General features: G+C 42.3%; 1 protein-coding gene across 1 annotated transcript; it reads right to left on the bottom strand.

Moving 5' to 3' along the window:
- Nucleotides 1–442: 442 nt before the first annotated feature.
- On the bottom strand, nt 443–2,147 carry LOC131516859 (ribonuclease K6-like). The gene is made up of 2 exons (XM_058738410.1): nt 1,885–2,147; nt 443–1,251 (listed from the first exon to the last, which is right to left on the bottom strand). Exon 2 carries the CDS (start codon nt 1,242–1,244, stop codon nt 780–782), a length of 465 nt encoding a protein of 154 aa, XP_058594393.1. The 5' UTR covers nt 1,245–1,251; nt 1,885–2,147; the 3' UTR covers nt 443–779.
- Nucleotides 2,148–12,697: the final 10,550 nt, after the last annotated feature.

The following is a 12,697-nucleotide window of genomic DNA, read 5'->3' as shown; positions in this document are numbered from 1 at the left end:
AAAAATTATAATGGGAGAATTGACTCTAAGCCTATAGTGGATTATTATCCTTACTACTACCTATATTTAAAACATTATCTGATGAAATATAGAAACCAATAGTAAAGATCTACGATGCATCAGTTGTCAGTGTTAGAATCTGTGTGTGAAAGTGCTGTCAAAACAGTCTATGAGGCATCCATGCCACCTACAGATAAACATAGACAATGGTTTTAAGGGAAATATGTAAAATCTATGAACAGAGTTTGAAGGGATAGAACTTTCTTGCTCCAAAGTCCCAAAGACGCAGTGGTGAGAGAAGTGGCAGAGGCCCAAGGTTGCTTAATAACCTCTAAGGTTGCCTAAGACCCAAATAGTTCTGAGAATGCTGGCAAATGCAAGTCTAGGTGGCTCCAGAGTGGCAATGATGTACAGGGGCCCCAAACACACATACTCACAGTCATTACAATGCAAAAGAAAGTGGTTTTATTGCTGTGAACACAGTGCACCAAAGCTTGGCAGAAGTTCCAAGATTAAAAATATGGAAGCCTGTGTCTTTCTTTTCCCTCTTCCCTATTGCCTTCCTTCAAAACACACAGACCTCCCAAAGCAGAAAAGAATCCCATGTCTCTTTGTCCCCAGCGCTGGTCTTGCATCCTTGGCAGGTGAATCCCACCCGCCCCCCCCCAGGACCCTCCTTCTTTCTTCTATGGGAACCATGGAAATCAACAAAGGAAAAGAAATAGCAGAGGAGATCATAAGAAAACCTGTGCTGAATGACAGGGAAAGTGATGGAAACTTCAAATAACGTTATCTAAGTGTACAGGAACCAACCGATAGGGAGGGTCACCCTGCTGAGGGGGATCACAGGCGATAATGAAGAATTTGTACAGGGGAGTATCTTTGTACTTGCAGTTGGGATACTTCCCTGAAGTGAGTGTGCAGTCAGTCATATTAACACGCTGTGGACTCCGGTGGCAATTATTCATCCCATTTTTGCAGGTCACGTTGGACAAAAGACAGGTATCAGACACGTTCTTGAAGGAGTCATGCAGAAAGGTGTTGTGAACCTTACAGTTCTGAGTATAATTATTGACACCATTCATTTCTGTGTTGCAACTGACAGGGCTTGACCTTACATGCTGAATTTCAAACCACTGGGCCCTGGTGAGGGATTGACGCCAAGCACAAAGTGGACGCACTGGCCCCCATAAAGCCAGCAGCAGCAGGAGGAGAGGAAAGTGTCCCAGAAGATCCAGTCTCATCTTTTCTCTGTAAGAAGAGAGAAAAAAATGAGGTAGTGATAGTAGTAGAAGCAATAAGAGCAAAATTATTATTCACAACCATTTAGATTTTTATTGTGCCTTTTAAGATGGTCATTGGTCTTTCCTTTTTCTTTTTTTTTTTTAGCTATCTTCTTCCTCACTTGAGTCTCACAATCCTATGAAGAGACTGAAGCCCAGTGAGGAGGAATATAAGGTAAGATGTCTTTTCCTCTGATTGGCAGATCATTTTCTTCTCTTTTTCCTATACTTATGCTTACAGAACATTGTTTCTTCCCTCCACCTTCCTGGAATATTTGTCCTCCATCTATTTTTTTTTTTTTTTAATTTTTTTTTTCAACGTTTTTAAATTTATTTTTGGGACAGAGAGAGACAGAGCATGAACAGGGGAGGGGCAGAGAGAGAGGGAGACACAGAACCGGAAGCAGGCTCCAGGCTCCGAGCCATCAGCCCAGAGCCTGACGCGGGGCTCGAACTCACGGACCGCGAGATCGTGACCTGGCTGAAGTCGGACGCTTAACCGACTGCGCCACCCAGGCGCCCCTGTCCTCCATCTATTTGACGCGGACCTTCCAGCCATCTTCATTGCTCTACTCGCCAGCTCCCAGGCTTCTCTCCTTACCAGGTCTCCGTGTTGGGGCTCCCGCTGAGAACAGAAGCAGTGGTTAGTCCCAGACTCAGAGGCTTTTGTCTGCTGTTCCCCTCCCAGGTATGCCAGAGCCTCCTGTCCACCTGGGTACAGATGGGTTCTGGGCCCTAGGAAAGAGAAACCTAGGACTTGAAAGGTGAACTTCTTACACACAGTGTGGATGAAACCCAGACTCTCAAACTCACTGTTTAAAATCAGTATCACTGCAGACACAGGAGGAGTAAGCCCTATTTAAACAAACAATGTGACTCAAAGAAGTTTTGAGGAACTGATGACTTCCTGATATGGGTTGAGTGTTTCCTTCCTGATCTGAAGCTTCAGTGTTTTGAAGCTCTATGATTTCAGTTCTTTAGGACAAAGCACACCATGTAAATTTGATATAATAATTGTCATGTACTTGATAATGTTGTGAATTCCAACAACAGACATGAATGAATTATTTATTTATGTGTATGTTTATTGGGGGCTAGATAATGGCTACTTAGATTCACGAGCTCATGATTTAATGAAAGAGACAGCCAGATAAATAGAACACTACATTGTATATTAATAAATATAAATAGCACTTGCAGCTGTGGTGGAGGAAACAACAGGGGACTGTGAGGAGTGACCAGAGAGAAGGTCACAACACCTGAACTGAGTTTTGAGGATTAATTAGAAGTTAGGTGAAGAGGTGGGGTAAGGGCACCCCAAAGATGGAACTGTGTGTGAAGGTAAGGCAGGACTATTGGTTTTTGGACCTGTTTTGAAAGCATGAGCAAAACTACAGTTGAATTAATTGCATTATTAACTCAGTTCCACGTTGTTTTGTTCTGTACTTACGTTTAACGTACCTCTTTTTTTTTTTTTAATTTTTTTTTAATGTTTATTTGTTTTTGAGACAGAGAGAGACAGAGCATGAGCGGGGGAGGGTCAGAGAGAGGGAGACACAGAATCCGAAATGGGCTCCAGGCTGTCAGCACAGAGCCCGACGCGGGGCTCGAACTCACGGACCGCGAGATCGTGACCTGAGCCGAAGTCGGACGCTTAGCCGACTGAGCCACCCAGGCGCCCCTTAACGTACCTCTTAACCCCATGCACCATCAGTCAGTTTTTCACCCCTACTCCCTGTTTACCCACCACTTGTAGAAACCTGATAGCGACCGGACAGTAACATCTATCTTGATGTGTCTGATCCCAGATCCCAAATAGTGACTCATTTTCCAGAAGAATGCTTACCTCCAGATTGTTTCAAGGCCCCCCTCCTAACAAAGGGGTTTCTTGAAACCTCATACCTTCCCCTCTCTCATGTATATAAGCTGTAGCTAAGCTCATCAGGGCAAAGCAGCTTTGGGAATGATCCTCTGACTTCTCCCTGGGCTGCCTTTCCTACAATAAAGCTTTCTTTGTTTTAAATCCAGTGTCTCAGAATTTGGCTTACTGTGCATCAGATGCACGGACAAGTTTGAGTTTGGTAACAAAGAGACCCATACACACGAAGGAAAAGGGCAAATTGAGGGTATTTGCGTCTTGAATCTGTTATTACTATTCCACTGGTGCTGCAATACCTTTATTCACAATCTTGTTGTCTCATGGAGGGCTCACATAAAAGCCTCCTGCATGGACTCCCAGCCTCAAGTTTCTTTTCCTTCCAATCTGTTGTACATATCACTCCCAGGTTAGTATTCCTGGAGCATAAATATAATAGTGGGACACTTTTGCTTTTTTTTTTTTTTTTAAATTTTTTTTTCAACGTTTTTATTTTTTTTATTTTTGGGACAGAGAGAGACAGAGCATGAACGGGGGAGGGACAGAGAGAGAGGGAGACCCAGAATCGGAAACAGGCTCCAGGCTCCGAGCCATCAGCCCAGAGCCTGACGCGGGGCTCGAACTCACGGACCGGACCGCGAGATCGTGACCTGGCTGAAGTCGGACGCTTAACCGACTGCGCCACCCAGGCGCCCCAAGGGACACTTTTGCTTTTAATGGCCTCAGTTACCTACAGGATAAAAATGATGTCTATTTATAGAAAAATTGTAGCATACAAGGTTAATATACAAAAATCAATTGCTTTCTTATATACCAACAATGAATTATTGGAATTTGAAAAAAAATTTTTTTTACATTAGCATCAAAGAAAAATGAAATGTTTAGATATAAATCTAATAAAAATGTACAAGATCAATATGAGGAAAACTATAAAACTCTGATGAAAGAAATTAAAGAAAGTCTAAATAAATGAGGAGATAGTCCTTGTTCATGCTGAAGGAAACCAGACCTCCACCTCAAAATCTGGCTCTTAGACATAAAAATTATTTTTGCAGTAAAGGCAATTAGAATCAGTAAATGCAGAAAAGTTCTCTCTCTCTCTCTCTCTCTCTCTCTCTCTCTCTCTCTTTTGCATAAAGGCAGGAAATAAATTCTTTTACTGGAGACAAAGACATACCAGCCAGAGGTGGTACAGAGGAATCTGCAAACAAACCTTGTTAAGCTAGCCCTTGTCTTTCTAGTTACTTCCTCACCATTTACTATCCACAAACCAAACCCCTTTATCTTGTCAATTCTTCACAGATGTTTTGTTTGTTTGTCTAAAAGGTATGAAGTTTCTTGCTCTGGTCATTTCTTCAGCTCTTCATTCCCTTGTGATGGTTCCCATGTACACGTAAAAAATTCAATAAAATTCATATGCTTTTCTCCTACTAAATCTCTCTTTGTTGGTTTAATTTTCAAACCCAGCCAGAGACCCTTAGGGAGCCAAGGAAAACTTTTTCCTCTCCTACAATGACATTATGCATGGTCGAAACCCATAGAACTATATAATGCAAAAAATTGATCCTAATTAAATTGTGGACTTCAGTTAATAATAATCAATATGGGTTCATCAATTACAGCAAAAGGAGCACACTAACACAAGATGTTAATAGCAGGAAAACTGTGGACTGTGTGGTTAGGAGAGAGAGGAAGGGAGAAGCATAAGAGAATTTTCTATAATTTCTGCCCAATTTTTCTGCAAACCTAAAATTGCTCTGAACAAATAAGTCTATTAATTGAAAAAGAAAAGAAAAAAGATGTCTATTTGCCTAGCACTCATATATCCAATTGTACAGCCACATGTGTCAGGACAGGACCCCTTTTCTCTGTACTTCCACAACTTGACAGTACCCAAACTCACCAGCAGAGGGAAACTGTATCTGATTACCATGTCCCTAGGCAGGGCTTCCCAACCCTGGCCTCACATCAGAATTGCCTAAAGAGGGGTGCCTTGGGTGGCTCCCTTGGTTAAGTGTCTGACTTCAACTTAGCTCATGATCTCACAGTTGGTGGGTTCAAGCCCCATGTTGAGCTCTGTGCTGACAGCATGGAGCCTGCTTTGGATTCTGCATCTCCCTCTCTCTCTGCCCCTGTTCAAGCTCATGCTCTATCTCAAAAATAAACATAAAAGAAAAAGAATGGTCCAAGAAATTTTTTTTAAATGCCAATATCCCAGGCCTTCTGAAACAGAATCTTTGGGAATGAGGTCTTTTGCACACCTATGTTTGGTTAACTCCACAGTGAATCTGATACCAATTTCTAGTTGAGAATCATTTTACTTGGCTGACATGGATTTTCACCCATTGCCCAAGTTCTCAAGACTGGGCTTTGCCTGACTCCTGAAATAAAGTTTTCACTTTGTCTTAATTCAGGCAGGTGAATTACTGCCTAGCTACCATAGATAAAGTGCAAGACAGATTGGGGAGGACATGAATGGGAGAGTCTACTTCTCCTATCTATCTTTCTGAAATTATCCCAAATCTTAGAAGTGCAGGAGAGGAAAAATATTTTTTCCTTCTACTCTTTGAAGTTCTTAGCTGGGCTCCCTATAACAACAACAGATTAACAACAGAAAAACATGCACATTTATTTAACATAAGTTTAATGTGAAATGGGTGCCTCACTAAGGGTGTGAAGACCCAAAGAAGTGGTTAAACCTGAGTGTTTTCACGCTAGGTTTGATGACAAGTGGAAATGGAAAGTTGTGGAAAGATGTGATAGAACAAAGGGTATGAGCGAAGTGTAGTCAACTGGGGGAAACTCAGCAAGAAATTTGTTCTGATTCTTCTCCATGTCTCTCCATCTTTGGAGATAAGGATGCTCCTTTCCTCTGGGTATAGGGAGAGCACCTCTCGCGTGAGAGTTTTATGGCCTGCTTCAGGGGAAGATCAGAAAGTCTTTTCCTCACCTGTCATTTCTCAAATTTCTTTAGCTTAAAAGATTTGCTATGCCAAGATGCCATATCCTGGAGTAATGTGTCCTGAACACTGTCAGAAGCTCCTTGTGTTGGGAACAGACCCTGGTGGTTGGCTTGGCCCTTGTTCCAGCCCTATAATCGCAAAGCAAGTTTAGGGCATCTGATGTGTCCATTGTGGGCACACCTCACACACCCCGTGTGTATTTAAACACACCTGTGTCTCCTCCACTCTCCTGCTCAGCTGGAAGGGGATAGGCCTGTTATTCAGCCTATTCCTTTCTCTAGACTTATATGCTTGCTGATGGCAATAGTAAGAGTGCCAAATTCTTGTCACAGAGATAACAGATTAGTATCTTAAAAAAAAATGTTTTTAACATTTATTTATTTTTGAGAGACGGAACGTGAGCGGGGGAAGGGCATAAAGAGAGCGGGGGGACACAGAATCTGAAGTAGGTTTCAGGCTCCTAGCTGTCAGCACAAAGCCCGATGCAGGGCTCAAACCCACGGACTGCATGATCATGACCCAAACCAAGTCGAACACTTAACCGACTGAGTCACTCAGGCACCCCAGAAGATTAGTATCTTTAACTAAACAACAATGATGATTATCAGCCATATTCAGACCGCTTAGAACACTCCCCCTTCCATGGTTGCTGAGGTATTTCTGTGTCAGGCATCTGGCCAGTGAGTGGCCAGAACAGTGAGTCAGAAGCTGATGCTACGTGATGAATTCCAAGTTTCTTTGTGAGGTTTGGTTTTATGGTTTCTGCAGAGCTGGCACTCAAAATTGTCCCCAACCTTTAGCCCATTGGTCAATTTGGGCATGTAATGCCTTTTTTTTTTTTTTTGGCCATTTACTAGGTCATACTGTTTCTTATGATTTCCTTCTTCCTTTCCATACCAGTATTAAGGAACTCTATATATTTTCCTGCATAAGTTGTCAGTTTTCCATATCTCCTGAGGGGAAAATTGTCTGAGACTTGGAAATGGACAAAAGAGATTATTGTGTGTCCTCCCATTGGAGTGCCTGGAGTTCTTTAGCAGATCTACAGGGATGGACAGACACTACAGAAGTGTATACCTTTCCTTGACCTGCAGTATAGAAATGAAGTTGTATAAAACTGAATATAATGCAGATGTTTCCTGTTCATCGCAGTGCAACTGAATTTTGTCCAGCAGAAAATATACATTTCTACAAACCAAGATCACACTTGAACCATTTTTAACATGTTACTGATTTCCTTATTAATTAATGAGTCCAATAAAATGGGCTTATTTATGAAGTTATTCAATAACATGGATTTATTTTTAAAATTTTCATGATAGTTACTCTTTTTTACTTTTAGAAAACATTATATTTAAATTTTTTTTAAATTTATTTTTTGAGAGAGAGACAGAGCAAGCGGAAGAGGGGAAGAGACAGTGAGAGAGAGAGAAACCCAAGCAGGCTCCACACTGTCAGCATGGAGCCCGACATGGGGCTCGAGCTCAAGATCTGCAACATCATGACCTGAGCCGAAACCAAGAGTTGGATGCTTAACCGACTGAGCTACCCAGGTACCCCGAAAACATTATATTTTAGCACTTCACACTTTCACTGGTGTTGTTTCCTTTGCTGACCTATTCTGACCTATTCTGCTTGATTACTTTTTCTGACCTATTCTGACCTATTCTGCTTGATTACTCACCTATCTTTCTAGGCTGTGCTCAGATACCCTCTCCTCTGATCTTTCCCTTCTCTAGGCACAGAACTATTGTCTCAGCCTTAATGTGTTCAGCTTTTACTAGTGCTCATTGCATTCTACTAAGATTATTAAATTACATTATAATTATACCAAAGTGCAATCAAAGGGTATATTCAGTGAGAAAACTTCACATGTGCTGTCTCACTCTTCTGTTCTTTACTGTAGCTCTTCAAGGCAGGGTGGCTTTTACTAACCACACATTTACACCCAACGCTTTCCTTCCTTCCTTCTAATTGGGTTAGAATTCCTCCGTTAAGCAAATCGATTTCTAACTTACACAGCTTTCCCATAATAAGACTACAGGGGGAAAGAATGTGTGCCTCCTGTACCTGGAATGGAAATTTAGGAATGTTAAGAGAACCGTAAGCTCAAGAGTCACTTATGCTGGGACAAGTCATCCAGCTGGGGCCTAATACCTAACCGAACTGCAATTTCAACCTCTCCCAGAAATGTAGTCTCAACTGGTCGGTTAGGAAATTTCTGGTCAGCACCAAGGCAATAATCGTTCAGATGGGCTCTTTTCGCCCCCCAAAGGAAGGTGAGGTAATTGGCATGATAAGCCTCCACTGCTCTTCCCCCTAAAGGAAAGTGACCCTCCCTGAAACAATCCTTTGCTTTCTTTTGCTAAAATTTCCTTGCTCCACAGCCCTGACTAGAAAAGTCTTCCCTTTTGTACAGCTCTTTGGAGCTCCTTTCTGATGTGGTTTTGGGGTGGTGGGGGTCCGGAGCTGAAGGCCAAGAAAGAATTCTTAAGACATTTTTGGTGCAAAAAAGTGATTTTATTAAAGCATGAGGATAGGACCCACGGGCAGGAAGAGCTGCACTGGAGTTGTAAAGGATGACTGATTATATACCTTCATGTTGAGAGGGGGTGTGGGACAGCCTAAGTCTCTAAGGAATTTGGAAGCAAGTTTTCCAGGACCTTGAGGGGCTAGCTGCTGTTAGGAAAAGATCATTTACTACTGTCTAGTAAAATGTTAGCCATGAGACCCTTCAGGTGAATAGCAGTGGGCCATATGCTTGGAAGATGATTCCTAACATACACCTTGGGGTGGGTAGAGAAAAAGGAAGTTTCCAAAGGGATTTTCACAGGGTCCTGGAAGTCAGGCTAATGCCAAGCTAAGGTTGCCTTTCGCCTCTAGCAAAGTATGTGCCCCAATTTTTTCCCTATATTTCTTTTGCCTTTGTTCTCCGCATCAGGATGAGTCATTCAATAAGGTGGTATGACTTTGGGCTTACATACTATTTTTAGCTAAAACAAAGGAAGAACAGTGTGAGGCTGGCAGGTTATGGAAAGATGACCAGGAAAAGTATGGTAAACAAAAGTAAAGTTTGTTATGCAGAGTTAAGTTTGTGCCTTCTCCATTGATAAAAAATAATAATCTTTATGCCAAAGAGTCATCTTTTAGGGTGGTATATTCTGGTCTCCTATAAGAAAAAATCCTGTTAGCCTAGCTTGAATCTCATGACCATCATTTGGCCCAGTAGAGGAGATTGGGAACCTTGATGGATAACTCCACCAATACTGCATGATAAGGGAGCATGAGGCAAGCTGAGGGAAAAATACAAGCTGGCATATCCCACTCCCCAGGTGGAATATGTGTGATATTCCTCAGATGCTCCTGGCTACCCAAGAACAAAGGAAAGAGGTTTAAATGCTTGCCATGGTGATGTGGGAAACTAAGGCAAAAGCAAAATTAAATTCCCTTACTGTAAGCAGCCCATTGACAAGTCTTTGAGACCGGCAGAGTGATCTCCCTACAGGAGCTCAGCTGCCTTGATGATGACACTTTGCTTTGGGCAACAGGAACCTTGGCTTAACATTTTCCAAACCTAGGGGAGCCTGGGTGGCTCAGTTGGTTAAGTGTCTGACTTTGGCTTAGGTCATGATCTCGTGGTTTGCAAGTTTGACACCTCAGCTGTGCTGACAGCCTGGACCCTGTTTCAGATTCTGTGTCTCCCTCTCTCTGTCCCTCCCTGGCTCATGCTTTGTCTCTCTCCGTTGCTCTCTCACTCTCAAAAATTACATAAACATTAAAAAATTAAACAAAACAAAACATTATCCCAACCTCCAGGATCCTGTAAGTCTACTTCCTTTATGTCAAGTGCCCCAGGATATATGCTGGCAATCATGCTCCAGGCTTATAGCCCCTCTGATATCCATCTGAAGGGTCTCATGACTGAGGTTTTATTAAATGGTAATAAGTGGTGTTTCCCTAGCAACAGCTAGCCCCTCAAGGTCCTGGAAATCTTGCTTCCAAAATTCCTTACAGACTCTATCCCTGATCCCTTCCAACCTGAGAGTATATAATGAGTTACCCTTCACAACCCCTGTGCAGCTCTTCCTGCCCATGGGTCCTGTCCTCATGCTTTAATAAAATCATCTTTTTGCACCAAAGACATCTTCAAGAATTCTTTCTTGGCCATCAGCTCTGTACCCCACGAACCCCCCCCATCACCCCAAGACTTCACCACTGCACACAAAAAGGGGAAGAATAGGAAGGGGCACATGCACCCCAATATTTATAGCAGCACTATCAACAATAGCCAATGTATGGAAAGAACCCAAATGCCCATAGATGGATGAATGGATAAAGAAGATGTGGTATATATACACAATGGAGTACTGCTTGGCAATCAAAAAGAATGAAATCTTGCCATTTGCAACTACGTGGATGGAACTGGAGGGTGTTATGCTAAGCAAAATTAGTCAGAGAAAGACAAATATCATATGACTTCACTCATATGAGGACTTTAAGAGACAAAACAGATGAACATAACGGAAGGGAAACAAAAATAATATAAAAACAGGGAGGGGGACAAAACAGAAGAGACTCATAAGTATGGAGAACAAACTGAGGGTTACTGGAGGGGTTGTGGGAGGGGGGGATGGGCGAAATGGGTAAAGGGCATCAAGGAATCTACTCCTGAAATTACTGTTTGCAGTATATGCTAACTAACTTGGATGTAAATTAAAAAAATAAATTAAAAGAGGGGGAGAAGAATAGGGGCACCGTTGACTGAGCATCTGACTCTTGGTTTTGGCTCAGGTCATGATCCCAGGGCTGTGGGATGAAGCCCTGAGTTGAGCCCTGTGGAGACCTGTGCTGAGTGTGGAGCCTGCTTAGGATTCTCTCTCTCTCTCTCTCTCTCTCTCTCTCTCTCTCTCTCTCCCCCTCTCCCTCTCCCTCCCCCTCTCCCTCTCCCTCTCTCTCTCCCTCTCCCTCTCTCCACTGCTTGCACACTCTCTCCCTCTAATAAAAGGATAGTTCCTGACAGGAAATGAATATGCAGCTATTCAAATGGGGTTAAAGAAGTGGATGTGGGAAAACCCAAGCAACAACATAAAGCTATTATACTAATTGGGCTTAAATCCATTTTCCTCCTATACTGTTTTGGACCATCATCTTTTTATTTTCTTTTTATTTTTTTTTATGTTTACTTATTTTTGAGAGAGAGACAGAGCATGAGTCTGGGAGGGGCAGAGAGAGAAGGAGACCCAGAATCCAAAGCAGGCTCCAGGCTCCGAGCTGTCAGCACAGAGCCCAATGCGGGGCTTGAACTCACGAACTGTGAGATCATGACCTAAGCTGAAGTCAGACACTTAACCGACTAAGCTGCTCAGGTGCTCCTATCATCTTTTAACACTTTAACAAAAGGAACTTTCAAAGTTTTTTAAATGGGGTATTTGTGAAAACTTACTGTGGGTGACCAGAAAAGACCATTCTGAAATGACTATAGGAAACCAAAATATGCCACCACAAAATATTCCACTACATTTTTAAAAGTTTATTTATTTATTTTGAGAGAAAGAGAACACAAGCAGGCTAGAGGTAGAGAGGGAGAGAGAGAATCCCAAGTTGACAGTGAGGAGCCCGATGTGGGGCTCGAACTCACCATCCTGACCTGAGTCGAAATCAAGAGTGGGACTCTTAGCAGGATGAACCACCCAGGCACCCCTGCCATTACATTTTGAAGCAGCTTTTATCAACTGAGAAAAGCAATCAGTATTCCTCCTCATATGTAGATTGATTATTGATACAGAACTACTGGTTTAACACTAATCTCTTGTGAGTTTGGTTTGTATAGGTCATCATCTCCCCACTGTCTGCTCATCCCCAGGTGCACTGAAAAATTGCAAACCTGAGGTGCTGTCTTGGCACAGGATGACCAACCTAGATTCATTGGCTACTCATTGAGGCCAGACCTCTAGGACTAGGAGCACAGCCACCTCGCTGAAAATGTTCATACCTTGGTCTTTTCTCTGATTGTTTCAGGACTGGAGTCTTTCAACAATGCAAGAGGCTGAAGAACACAAGGTACTTTAGTGTTTAGTATTTCTCCTCCCCATACCTGCCTGAGGCAAAATTATATGAAGTGAAGACTTATCTTTCTCTGAATCTCTCTTCCCCATTTAGCAAACAGAATTCTCGTGGACTCTGCTTACTTGTGTCCTGGACAGTTCATTTTGCAATTCACTTCCTCTTTCCTCCAACAAAATTTAAGTCTTAAGACCCATTCTTGAAGGTTGCATTTTAAAGTCCTGTATTGGACTCTATTTCTCTGCCTAGTGAAAATGGTTATTATCAGGGAAACTCATTTCTGTGATTATCTTCTACTTAATGTATTATTCCTCAAGAAACATAATGCCTTACTTAACCTATCCAAAATGCATGCATTTCCTTAGAGATATGTTTGATGAATGAGTCCAGCAACACACACCTTAACCCTACACTCAGCGCAAATCATGTCCAAGCATAATCTGTATCACATACCCTGTTACACCTATACCAGTCACAGAACACATACTCTGCACATATAGCATGTATAAATT

Source organism: Neofelis nebulosa, chromosome 7, assembly GCF_028018385.1.
Source record: "Neofelis nebulosa isolate mNeoNeb1 chromosome 7, mNeoNeb1.pri, whole genome shotgun sequence".
NCBI classification, from domain to species: domain Eukaryota; kingdom Metazoa; phylum Chordata; class Mammalia; order Carnivora; family Felidae; genus Neofelis; species Neofelis nebulosa.
Note: the sequence above shows the minus strand (reverse complement) of the source record. Positions and strands in the feature narration are given on the sequence as shown.

Coding starts and splice junctions, on each gene's coding strand:
- LOC131516859 (XM_058738410.1), bottom strand. CDS start 1,244: ATGAGACTGGATCTTCTGGGACACTTTCCTCTCCTCCTGCTGCTGCTG.